Source organism: Eulemur rufifrons, chromosome 8, assembly GCF_041146395.1.
Source record: "Eulemur rufifrons isolate Redbay chromosome 8, OSU_ERuf_1, whole genome shotgun sequence".
Lineage (NCBI taxonomy): Eukaryota > Metazoa > Chordata > Mammalia > Primates > Lemuridae > Eulemur > Eulemur rufifrons.
In genome coordinates, this window is record NC_090990.1 from 100,426,493 (window position 1) to 100,448,310 (window position 21,818).

Consider the following 21,818-nt stretch of genomic DNA (forward strand, 5'->3'; position numbering starts at 1 on the left):
CTGTAAATCCCATAGAAGAGCAAAGGCCCTGTGGGTTTTGCTCACCGCCGTAGCCTCAGGGCCTGGCCAGAGTAGGTTGCTCAATAGATTACACAGTGGCAAATGGGCAAATGGTAACCAAGGTGATGATGATGATGCTATCAAAGCCTTTCCAGAGAATCCCACAGTTTTGTCCTGACCGAACCCATGGCTAGAGTCTCCCCAAAAGTGGCAGCAGGGGAGGTCCCACAAGGGATGCCCCAAACCATCCAGGTTGGGGTCCCAAAGAAAGAAGCACTAAATGCCAGGGCGATCAGTCCAAAGGGGAACTCATCCATGGAAGGGGCTGTAGCACATCCTCACTGCGGACAGTGGGACAAAGGATGTCCCAGCTAGGTATGTCCACAAGGAGGGGCTCAGAGCATGGAGTTCATGGGAGGGTTTAAGGAATTTGGCTGGGGGTAGGGCTCGCTTCTAGGTGTTTAACAACATGGTTGATCTTTCAGTATTCTGAGCAGCAATCTAAACAAGTTTCAGGCTTGCAGGGGAAAACATGCAACTGGCCAGGTCACACAGTGGTCAAGGCACGCTGTATTTCTCAGTCAGTGCACAGAAAAGAGTGGGGGAAACCGGGGGGCCCTACACCCACCACACTATCATTGTTCTTTCTCCCTTTTGCCTTTCTTCAGGCTCTAGTCCCACCCTAAAGCCCCTGCTGTCTGGGCTCACTGAGGCTAGCTAGCTTCAGGAAAGTACAAAGAAAAAGACTGGGCACGGTGGCTCACGCCTGTAATCCTAGCACTTTGGGAGGCCGAGGCAAGAGGATCTCTTGAGGTCAGGAGTTCAAGACCAACTCTCCCAAGAGCAAGACCCTGTCTCTAGTAAAAATAGAAAGAAAATTAGCCACTCAACTAAAAATAGAAACAAAAAATTAGCCAGGCATGGTGGCTCACACCTGTAGTCCCAGCTACTCGGGAGGCTGAGGCAGGAGGATCACTTGAGCCCAGGAGTTTGAGGTTGCTGTGAGCTAGGCTGATGCCACGGCACTCACTCTAGCCCAGGCAACAAAGGGAGACTCTGTCTCAAAAAAAAAAAAAAAAAAAAAAAAGGACAAAGAAAAAGGGACCATATCAGTGGCGACAAAAATCTATTCAGGATGATGACCAGACAGTGTGAATGGATTGAAAATTTACCAGGAAAAACGAGGAGAGGGGGGAATGCCAGAAGATGGGGGGCAGAGAGCCGGCCTGTCTGGGGGAAGGACTCTGTGGGGACACAGAGGCCTACTGGGTGTGCCCTTCTTCTATTCTCTGGTTCCCTTAGATAAGAACAGCAGTTTTGTCATCCTCTCCCTCTGCTTCCACAGTCCGGCCAGCCCTGGTCACACGCTTTGGAAGCATGTCAAACCAGGAGAACGTACCACCCAACCAGCTTTGGTCATGGATCTCTAAGTCCCAAAAAGACTTAGCAAAGTCCATCCTGATTGGGGCTCCAGGAGGTAAGAAGGGGAGACAGAGGCCATTGAACAGAGGGGGAAATGAGGGTGGAAACGAGGAGTGGGGGTAGAGGGTATAATGATCCATATCTGCTGCTGGCTAGGAGGGTTGGGGAGGATCTGCATTCATCGGAGTCTCCCATGTGTTAAATATGGAGCCTGGGCTGGGGCTCTTGTCCAGGGGCTGTAGGCAGGCCAGAGGGAAGCCTGCAGCATGGGAGCCACGGGGCACTCCCGTGGTTCCTGGACTCTGGCCCCTGGCATACAGGGCTTCCCATGGAAGGGAAGACACTGGTGACACTTTAACCAGTCTGCAGAACTGATCCCGAGCCCAGCCAGGCCTCATGCTTCTGACAGCCCGGAAGTGTGGAGCAGACCTGTAGAGAAGGGAAGGCGTGCAGTGGTATGGAAGGTGCGGCTGGGAGCAGGGGTCCCCTGGGGTGGGCTTGGTCAAGCTACAGGGACCTGGAGCAGCATTGAGGGTGATGGGGAAACTCAGAGGTGGGTGTGGGGGAGCCAGCCAATTGCCAGGGGTTGGAAGAAGAAAACAAAGACGTTTGGAGAGAGAGCTGGGTGATTCTGGGCCTGTGTACTGAGGGGCCACTGTGGACTAGACACCAAGGTGGGCTGAGGCTGAAGTCAGCAACTGAAGGGCAAGAAGTCCAGGGTTGTAAGGGGTCAGTATAGCTGGGTGGTGAAGAACTTGAGCCTAGAGGTAGTCAGACCTAGATTTGAATCTGTTACTCAGAAGCTGTATGATTTTGGGCAATTTATTTCATCCTGAAAAATCAGGATAATCATAGAGCATGTAATAGTACCTGCTTTACAGGATGCTTGTGACTTAATAACATAATGTATGCATGATGCCCAGCTTACAAGCAGGGCTCAAGGCAAACTGGAGAGCGGAGGGAAGGCACAGAGGGTGTGCTAGATGAAAGCACGGGGAGGAAAGGTGGGGAGGCAGGTGCCATGCAGCCTCTGCGTCCCCTTCTGCAGGTCCGGCGGGGTATCTGCGGCGGGCCAGTGTGGCCCAGCTGACCCAGGAGCTGGGCAATGCCTTCTTCCAGAAGCAGCAGCTGTCAGCCGCCATGGCAGACACCTTCCTGGAGCACCTCTGCCTGCTGGACATCGACTCTGAGCCCGTGGCCGCTCGCAGCACCTGCATCATTGCCACCATCGGTAAACACTGCCCACCCTGCAGCTCACAGGGCCTCTTGGCTGTTTCTCTAGGTGCTTCCTCATGTTCTGTCTCCTTTGAGACTACTCCATGTTTGACCAGGTCATTCATTCAACAAATATTTGTTGAGCACCTGGTAGACAAGGTTTTGGGCCCTGGGAGTAGAGCAGTGAAAAAAAAAAACAGACAAAAATCCCTACCCTTGGGGAGCTGACAGTCTAGCTGAGGGTGACAGTAAATAATAAGCATAATAAATTATTTTTTTAAAAGTAAGTCAGGGCCAGGCTTACATTTTAGCTGGGCGACTAAAAATACAAAAAAATAGAAAAAATTAGCCCAGCATAATGGTGTGAGCCTGTAGTCTCAGCTACTTGGGAGGCTGAGGCAGGAGGATCACTTGAGCCCAGGAGTTTGAGGTTGCTGTGAGCTAGACTGACACCATGGCGCTCTAGGCCAGGCAACAGAGTGAAACTGTCTCAAAAAAAAAAAAAAAAAAAAGGTAAGCCAGGCATGGTGGTGGCTCATATCTATAATTCCAGCACTTTGGGAAGCCAAGGTGGGAGGATCACTTGAGGCCAGGAGTTCAAGACCAGCCTGGGCAACATAGTGAGACCTCTTTCTACAGAAAATAAGAAAAAAAATTAGTCAGATATGGTGCCATGTGCCTGTAGTCCCAACTACTGGGAAGGCTAAGGCAAGAGGATTGCTTGAGCCCAGGAATTCAAGGCTACAGTGATTTATGATCATGCCACTGCATTCCAGCCTGGGCAACAGAGCAAGACCCTGTCTCAAAAAAAAAAAAAAATTATAAAAAAGTAAATTATTTAGCATGTTAGAACATGATAAATACTATGAAAAAAAAGAAAAGAAAAATTGAATATGGTAAGGGGCATCAGGGGTGCAAGAATGGAAGGCAAGTTGTAGTCCTAAATAGGGCGGTCAGGGTAGCTGTTTTTCTTTTCTTTTCTTTTCTTTTTTTGAAAGTGGGGGAGTGAGAAGCGGGGTTCAATTTCCTTTTTTTGAGAAAGAGTCTTGCTCTGTCACCCAGGGTAGAGTGCAGTGGCATCATTGTAGCTCACTGCAGCCTCAAACTCCTGAGCTGAAGCAATTCTCCTGCCTCAGCCTCCCAAGTAGCTGGGACTAGAGGTGTGTGCCACTGCACCTAGCTAATATTTCTATTTTTAGTAGAAACAGGGGGTCTCACTCTTGCTCAGGCTGGTCTTGAACTCCTGAGCTCAAGCAATCCTCCTGCGTCGGCCTCCCAGAGTGCTAGGATTATAAGAATGAGCCACTGCACCCAGGGTAGCTGTTATTGAGAAAATGAGACCTGAGCAAAGACTTGAAGGAGATGAGAGAATTAGCCATGCAGATATCTAGGAGAAGAGAGTTCCAGGCAGAAGGAACAGTCAGTGCGAAGGCCTTAAGTCAATGAGATCAGAATAGCTAGAAACCATCCAGGGGGGAGTACAACAGACATGAAGAGATTATGGAGTAGAGAAAGATCAGATGGGGCTTTGTAGGCCATTTTAAAAATATGAGTTGAGTTTCCTCCAAGTGAAATGGGAAACTACTGCAGAGTTTTAAGCAGGGAATGACAAGATCTTACCTGTGTCTTAACAGAACCCCCCTGGCTGCTGTATTGAAAATAGGTTGAGGCGGAGCAAGGACAGAAGCTGCTCCTGCAGTATTACTGGCTCAGACCAGGTGGTGGCAGTGAGGTGGTGAGAAGTGGTCAGACTCTGGCTGTATTCTGAAGGTGGAGCTGACAGGGTGTGCTGATGGATTGGATGTGGGGTGAGGGGTGAGGGTGAAGAAGAAAGGAGCCAAAGGCGACAGAGGTTTTGGCTTGAAGAACGCATTATCAACTGGGCAGGAAAGACTACGGTGGAAGGTCCGGGGGGAGATCAGAAGTTCAGTTGGGACATGTTGAGGTCGACCCGCCTCTCAGATATGCAAGCATGATAGAAAGTAGGCAGTCAGAGACACAACCCCAGGATCAGGAAAAAGGTCTGGATTGGAGGTGTAAATTTGGGAGCTGTCTGCATATAGATGATATATCAAGCCATGAGACTAGTTGAAATCACCAAAGGAGTGCAGGTAAAATGACAGAGAAGAGAACAGGGCATCTCATGTTAAGGAGAGGAGCAAGGAAAGGAGACTGAGAAGGAGTAGCCGGGGAGGTAGGAGTCATCCAGGAGAGGGTGGGGTGCGAGAGGCCGAGTGAGAAGCTGTGTGGAGGAGGGATGTGTGTCCAATGCTGCTGATGGGCAAGGGAGGTGAGGGCTGAGCATTGAACATTACACTGAGCAACAACACAGAGGTTCTTGGTGACCTTGACAAGAACAGATGCAGTGGTGAGATGGGGGCCAACGCCTGGCTGGAGTGGGTTCAAGGGAGAACAGAGGGAGGGGGACTGGAGGCAGCAACTACAGATAACTCTTCAAATGAGTTTTGCTGCAAAGGAGAGCAAAGAATAGGACTACAGCTGGAGGGGAAACTAGGATTAAAAGAATATTTTTTAATGAGGAAAGAAATAACAGCCAGTTTACATGCTGATGGGAGTAATCTAGCAGGAAGGAAAACACTGGTGACATGAAGGACCAGAGAATGGCTAACAATCTGTGTCCCTGAGCAGGTGAGAAGGACCAGTGCACAAGGATCTGGAGAGGTCAGGCAACCGCGGTGAGCTAGCAGGGAGTGGGATAGGACTCGGCTCTCCTCAGTGAGGCCTGTCAGCTCTAAAACCCCGCACCCCAAATGCCCTCACCTGGGTTACCCCCACATGCAGCACTTACATCACTTGCCAACACAGTTACCTCAGGCCTGGCTGAAGACGCCCCCAGTGCTGCCTCCCCCAGGGGACAGAGGTTGGCTGGAGAGGGACACGAAGTTTGTGACCTGTGAGCAGGACTGTGTCAGGCAATAAAGGCCAGGTAACAAGACTCCTGTCTGTGAGAGTGCCGATGGGCTATTGGAGCGGGATCTCTGGTTCCAGGGCCAGCATCTCGCTCCGTGGAGCGCCTCAAGGACATGATCAAGGCTGGGATGAACATTGCGCGACTCAACTTCTCCCACGGCTCTCACGAGGTGCGGGGCTGGCCGCGCGGAGGGGGGTGGGGCCGGAGGATGCCCCCGGGTCCTGGCTACCTTTCCCTGAAACCCCCGCTCCGCTCCCGCCCCCAGTATCATGCTGAGTCCATCGCCAACATCCGGGCGGCGGTGGAGAGCTTTGCCGCTTCCCCGCTCAGCTACCGGCCAGTGGCTATCGCCCTGGACACCAAGGGCCCGGAGATACGCACTGGGATCCTGCAGGGGGTGAGAGGCTGGGCTGGGACTCGCACCTCCGGGGCGGGGGAGGGGAGGGGAGGGACAGCACGGAGGCCACTGGGCGGGGCCCAGGAGGCGGGGCACGGGGCAGGGGCCGCTCCCGGACCCCACGGGCAGAACTCACCTCTTCTCTGGCTCTGCCCCTAGGGCCCAGAGTCGGAGGTGGAGCTGGTGAAGGATTCCCAGGTGCTGGTGACTGTGGACCCGGCCTTCCGGACGCGGGGGGACGCGAACACCGTGTGGGTGGACTACCCCAATATCGTCCGGGTCGTGCCAGTGGGGGGCCGCATCTACATTGACGACGGGCTCATCTCCCTAGTGGTCCAGAAAATCGGTGCGGACTCGCCTCCCGTCGGGGCCACGCCCAAACGCTGGGCGCACCCTTTTCCCTTTGGCTCCCCGGTCGCCCTCAGATCCACCACAGCCTCCCTTCGCCGCGCGTCCTTCCCCACCCGTCCCCGTGTCCCCAGCATCCAGATGCGCGTCCGCCCTGGGTTAGAGATGGGTTAGGACTAACGTAGGTTCGTCCTTCCTCCTGCGGACTTTCATCCGGTGCCGGGCCCAGAACAAGGGGGGAGAGACGAGTTGGACAGGACATGGCTCCTGATCTCTCCGGGGTCCAAGCCTGGTGTTCTCTCTGCCATGACTATGCCCAAGGCCTCACCCCTGACCGAAGCTGGCTCTTCCCATGTCCGCAGGCCCAGAGGGGCTGGTGACCCAAGTGGAGAACGGCGGCGTCCTGGGCAACCGGAAGGGCGTGAACTTGCCGGGTGCCCAAGTGGACCTGCCGGGGCTGTCAGAACAAGATGCCCGGGACCTGCGCTTCGGAGTGGAGCATGGCGTGGATATCATCTTTGCCTCCTTTGTGCGGAAAGCCAGCGACGTGGCTGCCGTCCGAGCTGCTCTGGGGCCGGAAGGACAGGGTATCAAGATCGTCAGCAAAATCGAGAACCACGAAGGCGTAAAGAAGTGAGGCTGAGTCTTTGTTCCCATCGGGCCCTATAACCATTCCCCTTTCTTCTCCCGTCTGCCTCTCCCTGGCATCTCCTGGCTCTGCCACAGCCCCGATTTCCCCCACCGCCCAGGTTTGATGAAATCCTGGAGGTGAGCGATGGCATCATGGTGGCACGGGGGGACCTGGGCATCGAGATCCCAGCGGAGAAGGTTTTCCTGGCTCAGAAGATGATGATCGGGCGCTGCAACTTGGCGGGCAAGCCTGTTGTCTGTGCCACACAGGTCTGGAGTGAACCCTTAGGGCTGGGGCACTCCCTGGGTTTTAGGGACACCTGCGGGTTCATACCTACACCTTAGGTCTATAACACCTTATTCTGTCCAGTGTTTAATCCTCAAGCAACCAAGTTAGTTAGAGCTACTGTGACCCCTATTTCCAGATGAGAACATTGAGCTGCCAAGATCACACAGCTTGTGATCCTTATCCTGGTTTTCAAGGCACTCTGAGAGTGTAGGTGTCAGAGAAGTAGTTTGGGCAGAGTGTGACTCCTAAAGCTCTGATGCCCATGGTGTCCCTCCAGATGCTGGAGAGCATGATCACCAAGCCCCGGCCAACGAGGGCAGAGACGAGCGATGTGGCCAACGCTGTGCTGGATGGGGCAGACTGCATCATGCTGTCAGGGGAGACCGCCAAGGGCAACTTCCCCGTGGAAGCTGTAAAGATGCAGCATGCGGTAGGAGCTCAGAATGAAAGGCAAATGGGCCAGGGAACCAAATCCCTTCCAGCCCCCCGCCCCTGCCCAGCCTGACATCCTGGCACCCGCAGATTGCCCGGGAGGCAGAGGCCGCAGTGTACCACCGGCAGCTGTTTGAGGAGCTACGCCGGGCAGCACCACTGAGCCGTGATCCCACTGAGGTCACCGCCATCGGTGCCGTGGAGGCTGCCTTCAAGTGCTGTGCTGCTGCCATCATCGTGCTGACTACAACTGGCCGGTGAGGGGGCCACCGGGAATGCCCAGCCAGGGTTTGGGTCTGGGGTAGGTTGGGATGAGCCACAGGCCTGGGTTTAGTCTGGTCATCAGGGATGAAGAGTATCATTCTGGGACAAGAGAAGAGGGATCTAGGAGAGCTAGAGGCCAGGAGAGGCAGAATCAGGCCAGTGAGTTCCAGGGGGCTGAAAGGGGACAGTGGCATCACTGGGCACTTTAGCTTGGAGGCCATATGGGCTTCTGGGGCTCAGAGGCAAGTCCATTTAGCCTGCAGGGCCTTACAATGCTGAAGTCTTGTAGAAGACCCAGTAGGTCTAACTTCAAGTCTTTGTTCTGAAACTTAGTTCCATAAGCCTGCTCTGTTTCCTCATGTCTATAGTGAGTTGATCATTTGATCCTCATGGGGCTGTGGGGATTAAAAGGAGCCGTAAAGTACTACGTATAACTTAAGCACTATATAAATGCACATTCTCAAAAGGGTTTTATGTTTCTTAACGAGGTTTCTCATTATTTCATACCTTTCTTGTATGGTAGGAAGGGCAGGCATTCTTATAGTCACCTTACAGGTAAGAAAACTAAGGCCCAGAGAAGTATGATGACTAACCCAAGGTCACACAGTTTGTCGGTGACACCTGGAACCAGAACCCAAACTCTTGTTTCCTGGTCACCACCCTTTCACTGTTCTGGGCTGACCTTCTCTGTCTCCTCCAGCTCAGCCCAGCTTCTGTCTCGTTACCGACCTCGGGCAGCAGTCATTGCTGTCACCCGCTCTGCCCAGGCTGCCCGCCAGGTCCACCTGTGCCGAGGAGTCTTCCCCTTGCTCTACCGTGAACCTCCAGAGGCCATCTGGGCAGACGATGTGGATCGCCGGGTGCAATTTGGCATTGCAAGTGGTGAGCCACCTAGACCTTCCTACTTACCCACCCCTGCCATTAGTATCAGGAGTCCCCTAACCCAGCATCCCACACCCTCTCAAATGGCCTTGCGTTTCTCCTCTGGTCCCAGATTTTCCCTCTGAGATGCACTAAGACTGAGAGGTATCAGTCTGGCATATGATCATAACCCATCTCTTCCTATCAGCACAGTCACACAGGGGGACAGCCTGGTTACCTCGCAGCACACTACATCCCACCCCATAGAAACACCTGCAGCTTTAATATACTGCAGTGGTCATATCCCTGTGGTGCCACGTGTGGGACATACCATAAAGTTTGCTTCAGTCTCCCCACTCCCTACAGGATAGCCTTGAGGTGGCAGAGGGTGATGGCTGGTTCTCATTAAGGGGCTGGCCTGGTCCCTCAATAACTGTCATCTGCTTTCCGTCCCCCAGGAAAGCTCCGTGGCTTCCTCCGTGTTGGGGACCTGGTGATTGTGGTGACAGGCTGGCGACCTGGCTCTGGCTACACCAACATCATGCGGGTGCTGAGCATATCCTGAGATGCCCCTCCGTCCTCAGAGCCAGCCTACCCTGCACCCCATCCCTTCCTCCCTTGTCCGCTTCCGCCAACCCGCACAGCTCCAAAGCCCCACCCCTAAGTCTTCTCTTCGCTACTCCCAACCCTTCCTGTCTGAGGCCTGTCCAAGACCACATCTGCCATCTAGCCCCATGCCAGCATGTCCCTCCCCGCTCCATTTCACACAGGCCCTGAAAGTCTGTGTCCAATTATGCACTGGCCGCCCAACAGCGCCAACTGTACATTCCCTGCGTCCAATCTGCTCAGCTGGCCCTAAAATGCCCTGAGCCTTTAATCCCAGTTTGGCTGGTTAATTCTGTAACTCCAGGCTTCCCATCCATGGGGGTCGGGGAGAGGGGAGACAGGGCAATCTTGTCCACATTCTCCGCAGAATCATTATTTTAAAAATACTGTATATCCATGCAGTTTGTCATTCTCACATGTGGCCTTCATGATAATCTGAGCATCTCCTGCCAGGGCAGGCTACCCCTTCATGATGACTAATGGTGACATCAAAGCACCACACTTTGGGGGAAGCTGGGGCAGATGGCTGGTGGGGAGAACTGAGAGCCAGTGGGCTGATTTTGTCACTGCCTTGACAGCCTCTGTGCTGGGCCTGCAGACCGCTCCCCTAGTGCTCTCACACACAGCTCATGCCTTGCTGGGTCAAATGCCCTGCTGCCCCTCCTGCACCCAGAAATTCCTTCACGCCCACTTTGCTCCCACACACAAACCAGGAGGCAAAACGAGTGTCTCTATTTTCTTTTTAAACCCAGCTGTTTGGAAGCAATTATAAAACTTCTCCCACACACTAAGAACCCCAGAACTCCCCACCCAGGAGGAAAGGAGGCTTAGGATCCAGGCCCCACATTCTTTGATGCTGTAGGGTAGGAGAGGGGACAGAGTGGGCGTGGTAAATGATTACTCTTGTCCCTGAGAAGGCAGAGATGCTGGCTGGCCTGCCCTTCCCCAGGCTTGGATACCTCGCGCCCTCCCCTTACTCCTGTACCAACAGCAAACTCAGAGGAAAAAAAAAAAATCACTAAAGGTAAAAACGATCCCCCTCCCCCTCTCACGTGGCCCTCCTGCCCCTACTGACAGGGAGGGGGTTTGAGTATTGCTGCTGATGGATTTGGGCGAGGACCACAGACTGGCGTGGAGGGCCCTGCCTCCCCCTGCTCCTTCATCTCCCTACCAGGAAAGGAGGGAGCAATAGATAAAGGAATGTGTGTACACAATGGATTGATAATAAATAAAATTAGCAAATGAATAAATAAATTAATAAAGGGCTGAATAAATAGATAAAGGAAATAAAAACATCACATAAGGATTCAGCCATTTGCCTCCCACCTGGGGCGGTCTAGGCTGGCCCACTAAATAAGGAGGCGCCAACTACCCCTTAACTTTAGGGGGAGGCACCACGGGGGCAGGGGGCACAGGGAAGAGGCATCTCTCAGTTTACAAAAAGACGGTTCTACCACAGAGACAGAGACTGCAGGAACTTGACAGGAGACAGGTGTTCCCACTAAGAAGGTATAGACAGGGAGGGTCCACAGGTGGCAGTGAGAGGGCAAAAGTGGATGCCCACACTCAGGACCCAAGACATTTGTTGGCAGCAGAGAGGGTGCAGGTAACTGGCAGTGCCTGGCTATGCTAGAAGAACAGGAAGATAACCACGCCAGGCGGGACCTGCAGGATCATTGGCAGGGAAACAGAGACGTCTAGTTACTTGGCAGTGATGGCGGTGGTAAGTACTTGTGCTTAGTAAAGGTGGGGTCATGGGCCTGGGCCTGCATTTGGCAGGACCATGGCCGGGGAATACCCTTGTCAGAGGGCTTTGAGTCACTTCTACTTGGCAGTGGAGACATACAGCGCCTGGCACAGTACCTTGAACATGGTAGGCGCTCAGAACATGTGACGAATGGGTGAATGGATTAGGATGTCGGACAGGCTGCAGGGCGCTTGAGCTGAGGACACAAAAACCATCTTCAGGGCAGTAAGGGGAGACATTCCCATAGGGCAATGTTTCAGGTCCCCTCGGCCTTCCCCAAGAGGTGTCTGCCCTCAGGCACATACTACTGTGCCCCAAGAGCTAAGGCCGGGTGTACCCAAGGGTTTCACATGTTGGCAGAGAGCTGGGGACCCCGGGAGGTGGCTGGCTCAGGCACTGGTGGCCTGGGGGGCTGGGCTGTCCCTGGAGGCTTGGCCAGAAGCCCTGAGGGGGGCAAGCGCTCACTTCCTGAGCCCTTACGCCCAGGAGAGCCATCGCCTGTTGCCCGCTGAGGCAGAGAAGGTTGGGAGGCTGAGAGAGGGCGGCCCCGAGGTCCTAGCCGCCGTCCACCCCCTCCTGGGGGGGGGCCCAGCAGGGAGACCTGGGAGCGCCCCGCCCGGGAAAGGCTGGCGTGGAGGGTTCGGGCAGGTGGTGCAGGCAGGCGGGAGGTGGATGCCCATGGCCCTCGGGCCAGCAGAGGGCCAGCTCGGACTGGCACCAGCGGGGATGCTGGGGAGCCGGCTGAGCGCAGAGCAGAGCGAGCAAGGAGGGCGGCGGGAGAGTCAGGGGAGAGGGGCAGAGGGCCCCGCTGGTGAGTCAGGGCAATGGCCACATTGGAGGTCAGAGCAGCTGCCTGCAGGGGTGCGTGCACCAGTGGCTCCCACAGTACTGGCTTTCCACTGAGCCGAGCTCCTGTGCCCGGGGCCAGGCCCCGAACACCCCGAGCCATGTCCCTGTCGTGTTGCACCAAGTGTTGCTCCATGAGGCCACCGCTGCTGCCTGGACTTGGCTCAGAGCGCTTCCGCTGAAGTATGGAATTCTTCTTGCCTAGAAGTTGTCCCAGGAGGGAGGGGTTAAGGATAGGGAAGGATTCCAAGATGGAGGGTGGATACCAAAGCGTGTGGGTACGAGGAGGGAGTCCAGGGGAGGGGTGAGGTTGAGAGTAGGAGATAGGAGTCAAGAGTGTGGAGATGGGGCTGGGGGTGGAGACTGGGAGACAGGGGTTGGAGGAAGAAGGTGTGTACCAGAGACAGTGAGGGTCAGGGACTGGTGCTCAGGGGAAGGAGGACTCAGGACATGGGGACTTGAGGTGATATCTCCAGGGGAAGGACATGCTGAGAGGTAAGGACAGTGAGCCACAGTGCTGAAAGGCCTGTTGGGGGGTTGCTGGGACTGGGTGGGTTGGGCTGTGCCTCTGAAGCACTAGAGCCTCAGCTCCCTGCTATGGGGGTGGGGTGAGGGCACAGACCAGACCAGAGCAGACAGGGTGGACAGGCCTCACCTATGCGGCGCAGCCGATCCATGGCCACAGTCTCAAAGGCCCGGCGCATCATGGGGAACTCCTCGAGCACAGCGTTGAAATGGTCCACACTGAGAGAGTAGAGGCGGCAGTAGGTGTCAGCCCGAACGCTGGCTGTGCGCCGGCCCCGAGTCAGCAAGCAGATCTCTGCAGAAGTTGAGAGGAGGCTTCAGAACCCGTCCCCAGAACTCCTTCTCGCTGGGCCTGCAGCAGCAGACCCAACTTTCCCAGGTTCCTCCCTAGACTAGGGACAAACTATTGATTACCCCTCCTCCCCAGAGCCCCTAAGTACTCCAAGCATTGTCTCTCTCCAGACCCACACAATTATTAGATTACTGCTCCCTGTCCTTCCCACTCTCTCCAAATTAAAGCTGACCAACAGTCAGGGCTTGCTGGCCCCCACTCTACTCCAATTCCCACTGCACCCTCATTTCTCTACCCCAAGGGGCAGGCCTGGGGCATCTCACTCTATACCCTCCCCTCCCACCCCCTTGAATGAACACCTTCTCTCTGAAGGAGAAAAGCAGTGTCAAAGGACAAAGTGCAATGTCAGAGAGGCTGGAGGGTGGTGGGTGGTTTGGGGACTGAGAGCTTCTAGGAGCCTCCAGTCACTTTGGGCAGCAGCTGGCGAAAGTGCCCCCACTGCCACAGGCTGGGTCCCTGCATCATGGACAGGGCAGCTCTGCAAGGCTCATGCCCCTGGGACAGCTTTGCTTCACTCCTTCCTGTCTTTCCCCATCTCCATTCTTGGACTTCACAGTTAAGGATTCTAGAAGGCCCTCTGGCCCAGAACTTTGCAACCTGGCTGTGCATTGGAATCTCCTGAGAAGTTTTTTTAAAAATACAGAGCTCTCTTTTCTAATAGGACTTTAAAAGGAAAAATAATATAATTTTTTTTTTTTTTTAATACAGAGCTCCAGGCCCAGAGGATCTCACTGAGCAGGGCTGGGCAGGGGTTAGAACTCTGTGATTCTGCAGCATAGCCAGGTGGGGACCCTGATCCAGGGGAGCAGCTGTCCTCTGTCCTTACTTGTGACCACCCCCCACCCTCCCTGAGCCTGCTGACCCCCAAAGTAGGATCCATCAGTGAGGCGGGTGTCCCGGGCACCACGTGCCAGCACACTGAGCAGCCCGTGCTGGATGAAGTACATCTTCCTGCCCACGGAGCCCTCACGCACCACGAGGTCCCCCGGCTGGAAGACCTCAAAGCGCAGCTTGGTGAGCACTGCAGTGACGAAGCTGGGGTCGGCGTGGGCGAACAGCGGCATGTGGGCCACCAGGCCCCTGCAGGTGAAGTTAATGATCTCCTGGGCAGGGAGGAGCCTGTCAGACAGGTTGTACCCTCTGCCCTGAGACGCTCCCAACTGAGCTCATCTGTCTCCAGAAAGCCCATCTCTCATGATCTGCCAGAGGATGGGATCCTTTAGTGGGCCTGGGACCATCCCTAAGCTCCTGCATGCAGAGCACTCCCATGAACCCTCGTGGAACCATCGCCCCAAAACAGAGTTCCCTACGGCCCCTCTTCTTGTAGACTTTACCCCCATAAGACCTTCAAGAGGCCAGGCGCGGTGGCTCACACCTGTAATCCTAGCACTCTGGGAGGCCGAGGCAGGTGGATAGCTCGAGGTCAGGAGTTCGAGACCAGCCTGAGCAAGAGCGAGACCCTGTCTCTACTAAAAATAGAAAGAAATTATCTGGCCAACTAAAATATTTAGAAAAAATTAGCCGGGCATGGTGGCGCATGCCTGTAATCCCAGCTACTCAGGAGGCTGAGGTAGCAGGATTGCTTAAGCCCAGGAGTTTGAGGTTGCTGTGAGCTAGGCTGACGCCACGGCACTCACTCTAGCCTGGGCAACAGAGCGAGACTCTGTCAAAAAAAAAAAAAAAAAAAAAAGACCTTCAAGAAAGACCCCAGCTCCTGAAAGTTCCCCAAACACCTGGCCTCCCATCAGGCCTTCTGCAGGCCTCACTCCCTGTAGTGGCACCTGCTACCAACATCCCCTACCCACTGACAGCACCCCAGAAGCCCAGGTGCTTAAAAAGCCCCCCTTAAGGCCCGGCCCAGCCCCACCTCTCGGAGTGGCTCGCTCAGCTCGCCCAGGATGCTCTCCTCATCGAACATCTTGCCTTGGTAGCGGTGCTCGTAGTACTCATGGATGCGCTGGCGCGTGTCAGCTGGCAGCTTGTGGAAGGACATGTACTGCTCCACCTGCTTGTACTGTAGGGCCAAGCCATTGCCAGAAAGCAAGAGGACACAGAGAGAGATGTAGGGCCAGAACAATGGTGGGGGGGGGCATGGAAAGTCAGAGACACAGGTTGAACCCGAGGGGTGACACATGGAGCCAGACATGGATACACAGGGCCACAGAGGACATAAGGATAATGGTGGATACATAGCACAGTCACAGGAAAACCCAGACATGGTCGGAGGAGGGGCCAAGGACAGGGGCATGGGACAAATGGATATAGGGCAGGAAAGGACACAGAGGCCCAACAGGGGCATCCATCAGAATGGGCTTCAAGCCGAGCTCCCCAGTCTCCAGCATCCCTCCTTGCCCACCCCTTCCCTCTCCTGTCCCTGCTGACCTTCTCCTGGTACTGACGCCGGGAAGAATCCAGAGACTGGATGAGGGCGGTGGCGTGGCCGATGAACATGGCATAGCACGTGGCACCCACAATCATGCTGAGCATGGTGAGCCAGACGTCGGGCATGCCCACGGGCGCCTGCTGCCCATAGCCGATGCACAGCATGTGGCTCATGGCCTTGAACAGGGCGTGGGAATACTGGCGGCCCCATGAGTGGTTCTGGGGGGCAGAGTGTATTGCAGAGCTGGGCATGGGCCCTTGGAGCCTTGTACTCCACCTGCCCACTTTTCTCTCTCTTTCAGTCTGTCTGCCCCCTTCTACTTCAGACCTTCCTCCTAGCAGGCACATAAGTTTGGTTCTGGGGGCCCTGAGGCAAAAGGGCCTCTTTTGCAGCTTGGGGGGTCTCAGCTTCTGCCTAGGTCTCCTTCCTTGCCTGCTCCCTCCAACACACAAACACTTCTGGGTCTCTTTCCCCTCTCCTCCCTCCTCCCCACCTCCTCACTCCTATCTTCTCTCTTGATCTTCTCCCACCTCCTGCTCCCTGTGGCCATCCCTGCTACTCAGGCAGAAGAGCCCTAAGGCCCAGGAGAGGCAGAGCTGTGGGGACTTCTCACCACCATGTGGTTGATGGAGACCCAGCAGTCGGGAGGGAAGTCCTGCAGCATGGGGACCAGGAACTGCAGACAGCCATCCCAGTGACATAGCAGAAGCATCATCCCAATGAGGTTGAAGATGCGAACCACAGCACTGGCCAGGTCATAGGTCATGTGAAAGATCTGAGGAGTCCGAGGAGGAGCTGCTGTGGACAGGAACCCCTCCCTGCTGATCCTCCATTCCCAGTGTGCCAATTCTCTCTCTGAACCTCTCCCTAGCCCCAGCCCCCGTGAATTCAAAGATATGGCTGTTATTCATTTGTATAGAGTTTTATAGCACACACGTAGCTAATACAAAGTAGGCTGTGTTATTACTCTCATCTTATAGATAAGAAAACTGAAGCCAGTCCTGTGCCCAGACTCACACAGTAAGTGTCACAGCAGAGACTCAAACAAGTCTACTGCACAAGCTGCCCAGGTGTAGCCTGGAAAAGAGGAGAGAGGGCATTTCACAACATAATGTCCCCAGGGCAGGTGTATAAGGATGAATGCCAACAGCCCTCTTTGCCTCCAATAATAATACTAATAGCTTATTTACTGAGGACTTATTATGTGCCAGACACCTTTCTAAGTGCTTTATATGTATTAACTCCTTTAATCCTTACAACCTTATCATAGGTAAGTACAGTTAACATTTTCACTTTATAGACGAGGACACTGAGTCTCATATAGTAAATAATAAAACTGGGATCTGACCGCAGTCAATGAGATTGCAGATCCCACACTCTGCACCACTAAACTCTGCTGCCGGGAAGCTGAAGCTCCAGCCTCTCCCACTTCCCTTCTTTCATCCAGCGTCCAACTAACTGTAAAGTGTTTGTCCAGGCCCCATCCCCTGAGCCCTTATTCTGTCCCTGCTTCTCCCCGACCAACTTGGGAGGGAGCTCACCCACGGAAACCCCACTCATCCACCCCACCCCATAAAGTCACCAGGAGCCCCACCCATAGCACTATCTGGAGGAGTCTGCGAGCCCCTCCCCGCCCCACCTCCCCACCCCACCTCCTCCCACTGGTGTATGTAGCGGATGAGGCGGGAGAGGCGGAGCAGCCGCAGCAGGCTGAGGATCTTGGTGAACCGAACGATGCGCAGGGCCCGCGCTGTTTTGTAGACCTCAGCATCCAGCCGCGGCTCTAGCTCCACCACCAGGAAGATGTAATCCACGGGGATAGAGGAGATGAGGTCAACCAGGAACCAAGTGCGCAGATAGCGCGTGCGGATGGCCCGTGGTGCCAGCAGGATCTCAGCGCCCTCCTCCACCACGATGCCCGTGCGGAAGTTGAGCACCAGATCCAGCAGGAAGAAAGTGTCAGAGAGGACGTTGAAGACGATCCAGGACGGGGAGTTCTCCTCCTTGAAGAAGGTGATGCCCACGGGCAGTACAATGAGGTTCCCTACCATCAGCAGCAGCATGATGAGATCCCAGTAAAACCTAAGGTGGGAGTGGGATGGGCAGTAAGACCATGTGATGTTTCACCAGCCACCAGACTGACAGAAGGTAGTCTGACATGGCCAAAGGTGGGCAAGGACACAGAATAACAGAATGACCTTTTACAGTCGGTGGGAGTGCAAATTAGGACCACCATTTGGGAAAGTAGCTCAGCATTATCTAGCAAAGTTAAACATTTGCATTCCCTGCAACCCAGAAATTCCATTCCTAGGAATCTACATACCCAAGGGAAACATGCGCTCTGGGAGGTATATGAATGTGTACATCAGCATTAACTTTGGGAACAACACAAATGTCCATCAGTTGAAAAACGTAGATAAATAAGAGAAGTAGACACACTGTGATATATTCATGGCCTGGAATACTATACAGCCAGGAAATCACCCAACTACAGCTTCATTCAGCAGTGCGCACGAATCTCACATATTTAATGTTGAGCAACAATAGCAAGAACATAAAGAACATAAGGATACATATTGATGATTCCACTGATACAAAATTCAAAAACAGGCAAAATTAAACTACATTGTTTCAGGATTCACACAAAAGTGGTGAAACTATTTAAAAAGTAAGGCAATGAGTACCACAAAAGTTACAACAGTGGATTTGGGAAAGCAATGTGAGAGCACTAGGGGGCCTTCTACAGGGCTGGCAATGTAGTATCTCTTGACCTAGGTAGTTGTTACATGAGAGTTTGCTTTGTAATTACTCTTTCATATACACACACACACACATATTAATACATCTATTATATATGATCTATCTCACCATTACTATATATCTTAGAAGTTAAAAAAAAAAAGCTAAAGTACCCTGTGCTAATCTCACAGGGTTGTTGAAAACATTTACACAAAGACAATAGATGTGATAGTGCTATACAAGAACAAGTTGGTGTTATGACTCACCCACCCTTTGTCCCCAGATTTCTGAAAAGGTCATTGCTTCCCCCATCTCTGGCTCTCTGCTCATTCTAAGTCTAGGACCTCATGCCCTCCCCACCCTTCTCCACCACATTCCTCTTTCTCATTGCAGTTGGACCCATGGACCCTATTCCTCTGCTGGGATCTGCTCATCCACATCCCAGGGTGGGATGGTCTATCCTGCCTCCTTCTGAACCGAGCTCTCCAGGGATGCCCCTCTGCCCTCCACAGCACCTCAGACAGGGCTGCACATACAGAGATACACCATAGGAGATCCTGAGGCAGGGGCTTGAGCTCTGCATGCCTTTCTCTTCTAGCCTCCCTGTGCCCACTGCAACTCTGGCTGAGCCCAGGCAAGGGCATGGGCAGGGGATAGCTACACTGCTGTGGCAGGCACTATGGAAAGAAGAGGTCAGGAGGGAACAGTGTGAAGTCCTTATTCAGAGAATATCACAGGATAATCTGAGGGACTCAATTACCTATGGTGGTTTTAATTCTAGGATACACCTAATCCCAGCATCAACGCAGGACCTAGCCCCTTCTGATTCTGACTGTAAAATCAATCCTTTCAGCCCCTGAAAGAAGCTTGGTGGTCTCCAAGTCCAGGCCTCCAGGAAGCCCCTCAGATTGTGTACTTTCAATCAACAACAAACCCTCAACTCCCTCTTCCTTTCTCTCTTGGTTTGCTGAAGAGAAATCCTGTACTGCGAGATGCTGGGAGAGGGGAGGGAAAGAGGGTTTGCCTAGCCATAAGAGCATCTTCACAGCCTGACTCACAGGCAGTCACAAGCACGGCGGGTGATGCAGTAGAGAGGACGCAGAAAAAGCACAATCACATGGGGGGGTACACAGCTTCTGGGGATACATTTGAGGGTAAGTTGGGGGAGGGGAGGGAAATCCACAAGAGACTAGAAAAAGTGCACTGGTTAGGTGGGAAGGAGGCAGTAAAGAAGACAGGAGTGGAGGGAACAATGGGAGGAAGAGGGACATTTGGGGAGTGTGTATATCTGTGGATTCAAGATAATGTCTGGGTGTGTGTTTCCAGGCTCTGGATTCACACCCCATTCTCTCTGCTTCTTTCAGTTTCTCAGGTTAGGTGCTTTGCACACATCCCTGCCTCATCCAAAAGCTGTCCTTCATTTCCCCCAAGCACAGGGCTACTCTCTTCCCCTAGCGACCTTGAGGTAGAGGTACAGCCTGATGGGGACTGTGAAATGGCCCCACCCCCATCCTCCATCCCTTCTCTTTGGGAGTCACCTGGGCGGTGGTCATGCCCCTGCTATATGGCCTCAATCGCTCTGAGTCCTGGCCCTGCCCCGCCGTATCCGCCTTCAGCACTAGGGACAGCGACCAGAGCTGAGGTCTGGACCCTCCAACCCACCAGAGCCCCTATCCTATTTTTCCTGGTAGCCTGTCATGCTGAACTAGCCAGGTACTGGGCGTGAGGGTTGGGGGTGGGAGATAGCGGTGCTCGGCCTCTCCCTCACGCTGACCCCGAGCCTTGGGATATGATATAATTTCCCAGATCTACAGCAAGCCGGGCTTGAGGAGGCAGGGGTCCCAAACTCCAGTAGTCCCTCTGGTCCAGGTGGGGTCTTGGTTTCCGGAAATGGGAAATCCAGGTCTTTGGAGATCTGATATCTGCTTGCCCCTTCCGGAGTCCCTATCCTGACAAGTCACGGAAGGCCTCCGGCCGGGGATACCCCTTCCACGAATTCCCAACCTAGGTTAGGGGATGTGGCTCTCCTGCCCATCTGGGGACCCCTGGGCCGGAAAGGAAAGTGACCCTGGAGGGTGTGGCGTGCCGGGTCCCCGTGTCGTTGTCCCCGAGGGTGGGATCTGTGCCCCCCCCCCCGCCCTCCCTGCCGGGCCCCCAATACCGGAAGTCGCTGTAGGGGTGGATGATCCAGGCCCCCGCTGACTTCACCCGCTCTTGCTCGATTTCCACTGCTTTGTGGCTGCCGAACACCCGAAGGGAGAACTTGTTGACCGTGGGCTGAAGCAGCGTCCCAAGCTGCCTTCTCTTAGGCTCCGGCCGGAACCTGGGGATCCGATCTGAGGCCGTGGTCCCAGGCGCGGTAGCAGCGGGAGGCACCGCCTCCAGCCCAGGGGTCGCCCCTTCGCCGGCCCCTGCCGCCGGCCGCTGCTCCGCCTCCATGTCGCCCGCCCGCTTACACTCTTGGCCTCCTAGACCCCGCTGCGGCCATCAGGGACCCCCGACCCCTTCGGAGTAGAAGCCGGCGCAGCCCCGCGGGCTCGTAGCGTAGGCGTCGTAGGTTGGGAACTGCTGGCGCGCGGGGCGGAGGGGGTGTGTGCGACAGACTGGCTGGCTGGCGGCGGGCGGCGGGCGGGCTGCGCTGCGCCCCCTGGCGAGGGCCGCGCGAAGTCTGCGCCTGGCGGCGGGGGCGGGGCCCATGAAGCCAGTCTCCTGGAAGGACTCCGAGATGGGTGTGGCTTAGCAAAGGGAGGCGGTCCTCCCAGTGTAAGACGAGAAGGCGGGGAAGCGCAGCCAGAGCCAATGAGAAGGCGTGGCCTACAGGCTAGGGGCTTTTATCCACTGAGAGGCGGGAGGTGGAGTCGCCTGCAAGTGGCGGGAAAACCAGACGCAGGTTGTAGCTCCCGGGATTTGGGAGGGCAAGGGATTGAGGGGATCAATGGAAGAAGTGGAGAATGGCTTTTGAGATTGTTCTTCCCTACCTTCGCCCTTGAACTTCTGTCCTCCTGATTCCATATTCTCTCATATTTCTCTCTTCCGATCTCCAAGCTGCTTCCCGGGGTACTTAATTTCCTAATTCATTCTGTCAAGCTTCACTAAGTGCGACTTTGCCCGTCCCTGAATGGACGCTGAGGACACAAATCTGTGCCCAAGGACAGACCAGAGAACAAGTAAATTACACTGCTATATGATGTTAAGTGTAATAAATATCACAAATTCTTCCCTTCATCTCCAATTCTTATTGCCACTGCCTTGTTTCAAGCCTTCAGCATTTTTTCACTGAAATTATTTCAGAAGCCTCTAAATGAGTCTCCAACCTCTCCCAGCCCAATTCTTTTTCCACTCTTTGCCAGAGTTTCCTTCTAAAATCCAAATGTAGCTATATCACTTGGTTGAAGTCCTTCAAACTTCTCCATTTTCTATAACAGTGGTCCTCAACCTTTTTGGCACCAGGGACCAGTTTCATGGAAGACAATTTTTCCATGGACGGGGGTGGGGGGAGAGGCGGAGCTCAGGCGGTGATGCCAGCAATGGGGAGGAGCTGTAAATACAGATGAAGCTTCCCTCACTCTCCTGCTGCTCATCTCCTGCTGTGCTGTGCAGCCCAGTTCCTAAGATTGATGGAAGACAATGGGGCGGGGGGAGGCGGTGGAGGGATGGGAGGCGGAGCTCTGAGGCCTTGTTCCTAACAGGCCATGGGACTGCTCCACCGCCTGGGGGTTTGGGACCACAGTTCTATAGGACTACATTTAAGCTCCTTAGCATGAGGTACAAGGCCCTACAAAATTTGGACCTACTTTCAACAATCTTTCTTCTGATAATCCCTCTCTTGA

General features: G+C 54.3%; 2 protein-coding genes across 3 annotated transcripts; one reads left to right on the forward strand and one right to left on the reverse strand.

The window, feature by feature from the left end:
• The first annotated feature begins 1,377 nt into the window (after positions 1-1,377).
• Positions 1,378-9,787, forward strand: PKLR (pyruvate kinase L/R). Of its 2 annotated transcripts, none has more exons than XM_069480462.1 (11): positions 1,378-1,477; positions 2,471-2,653; positions 5,647-5,738; positions 5,835-5,966; positions 6,126-6,312; positions 6,677-6,947; positions 7,064-7,214; positions 7,511-7,663; positions 7,756-7,922; positions 8,630-8,811; positions 9,249-9,787. In XM_069480462.1, exons 1-11 carry the CDS (start codon positions 1,378-1,380, stop codon positions 9,353-9,355), a joined length of 1,725 nt encoding a protein of 574 aa, XP_069336563.1. In that variant the 3' UTR covers positions 9,356-9,787. The 2 variants fall into 2 exon arrangements, with proteins under 2 accessions (XP_069336563.1, XP_069336564.1); XM_069480463.1 differs by lacking the exon at positions 1,378-1,477 and adding an exon at positions 1,818-1,886.
• Positions 9,788-10,209: 422 nt separating this feature from the next.
• On the reverse strand, positions 10,210-20,553 carry HCN3 (hyperpolarization activated cyclic nucleotide gated potassium channel 3). Its single transcript, XM_069480461.1, has 8 exons — positions 20,150-20,553; positions 16,902-17,331; positions 15,863-16,024; positions 15,249-15,467; positions 14,734-14,880; positions 13,729-13,969; positions 12,645-12,809; positions 10,210-12,190 (listed from the first exon to the last, which is right to left on the reverse strand). The coding sequence occupies exons 1-8, from the start codon at positions 20,425-20,427 to the stop codon at positions 11,490-11,492; spliced, it is 2,343 nt and encodes a 780-aa protein (XP_069336562.1). The 5' UTR covers positions 20,428-20,553; the 3' UTR covers positions 10,210-11,489.
• Between the last annotated feature and the right edge of the window lie 1,265 nt (positions 20,554-21,818).

What these genes read in the sequence shown, in the direction of transcription:
- HCN3 (XM_069480461.1), bottom strand. Translation starts at nt 20,427, where the DNA reads ATGGAGGCGGAGCAGCGGCCGGCGGCAGGGGCCGGCGAAGGGGCGACC. An exon ending in ACATACACCAGTGGGAGGAG is followed by an intron (nt 16,025 to 16,901) that starts GTGGGGTGGGGA and finishes CGGACTCCTCAG; the next exon opens with ATCTTTCACATGACCTATGA. An exon ending in TGATGGATCCTACTTTGGGG is followed by an intron (nt 12,810 to 13,728) that starts GTCAGCAGGCTC and finishes CAACTTCTGCAG; the next exon opens with AGATCTGCTTGCTGACTCGG.
- PKLR (XM_069480462.1), top strand. Translation starts at nt 1,378, where the DNA reads ATGTCAAACCAGGAGAACGTACCACCCAACCAGCTTTGGTCATGGATC. An exon ending in CCTGATTGGGGCTCCAGGAG is followed by an intron (nt 1,478 to 2,470) that starts GTAAGAAGGGGA and finishes CCCCTTCTGCAG; the next exon opens with GTCCGGCGGGGTATCTGCGG. An exon ending in GTGCTGACTACAACTGGCCG is followed by an intron (nt 7,923 to 8,629) that starts GTGAGGGGGCCA and finishes TGTCTCCTCCAG; the next exon opens with CTCAGCCCAGCTTCTGTCTC.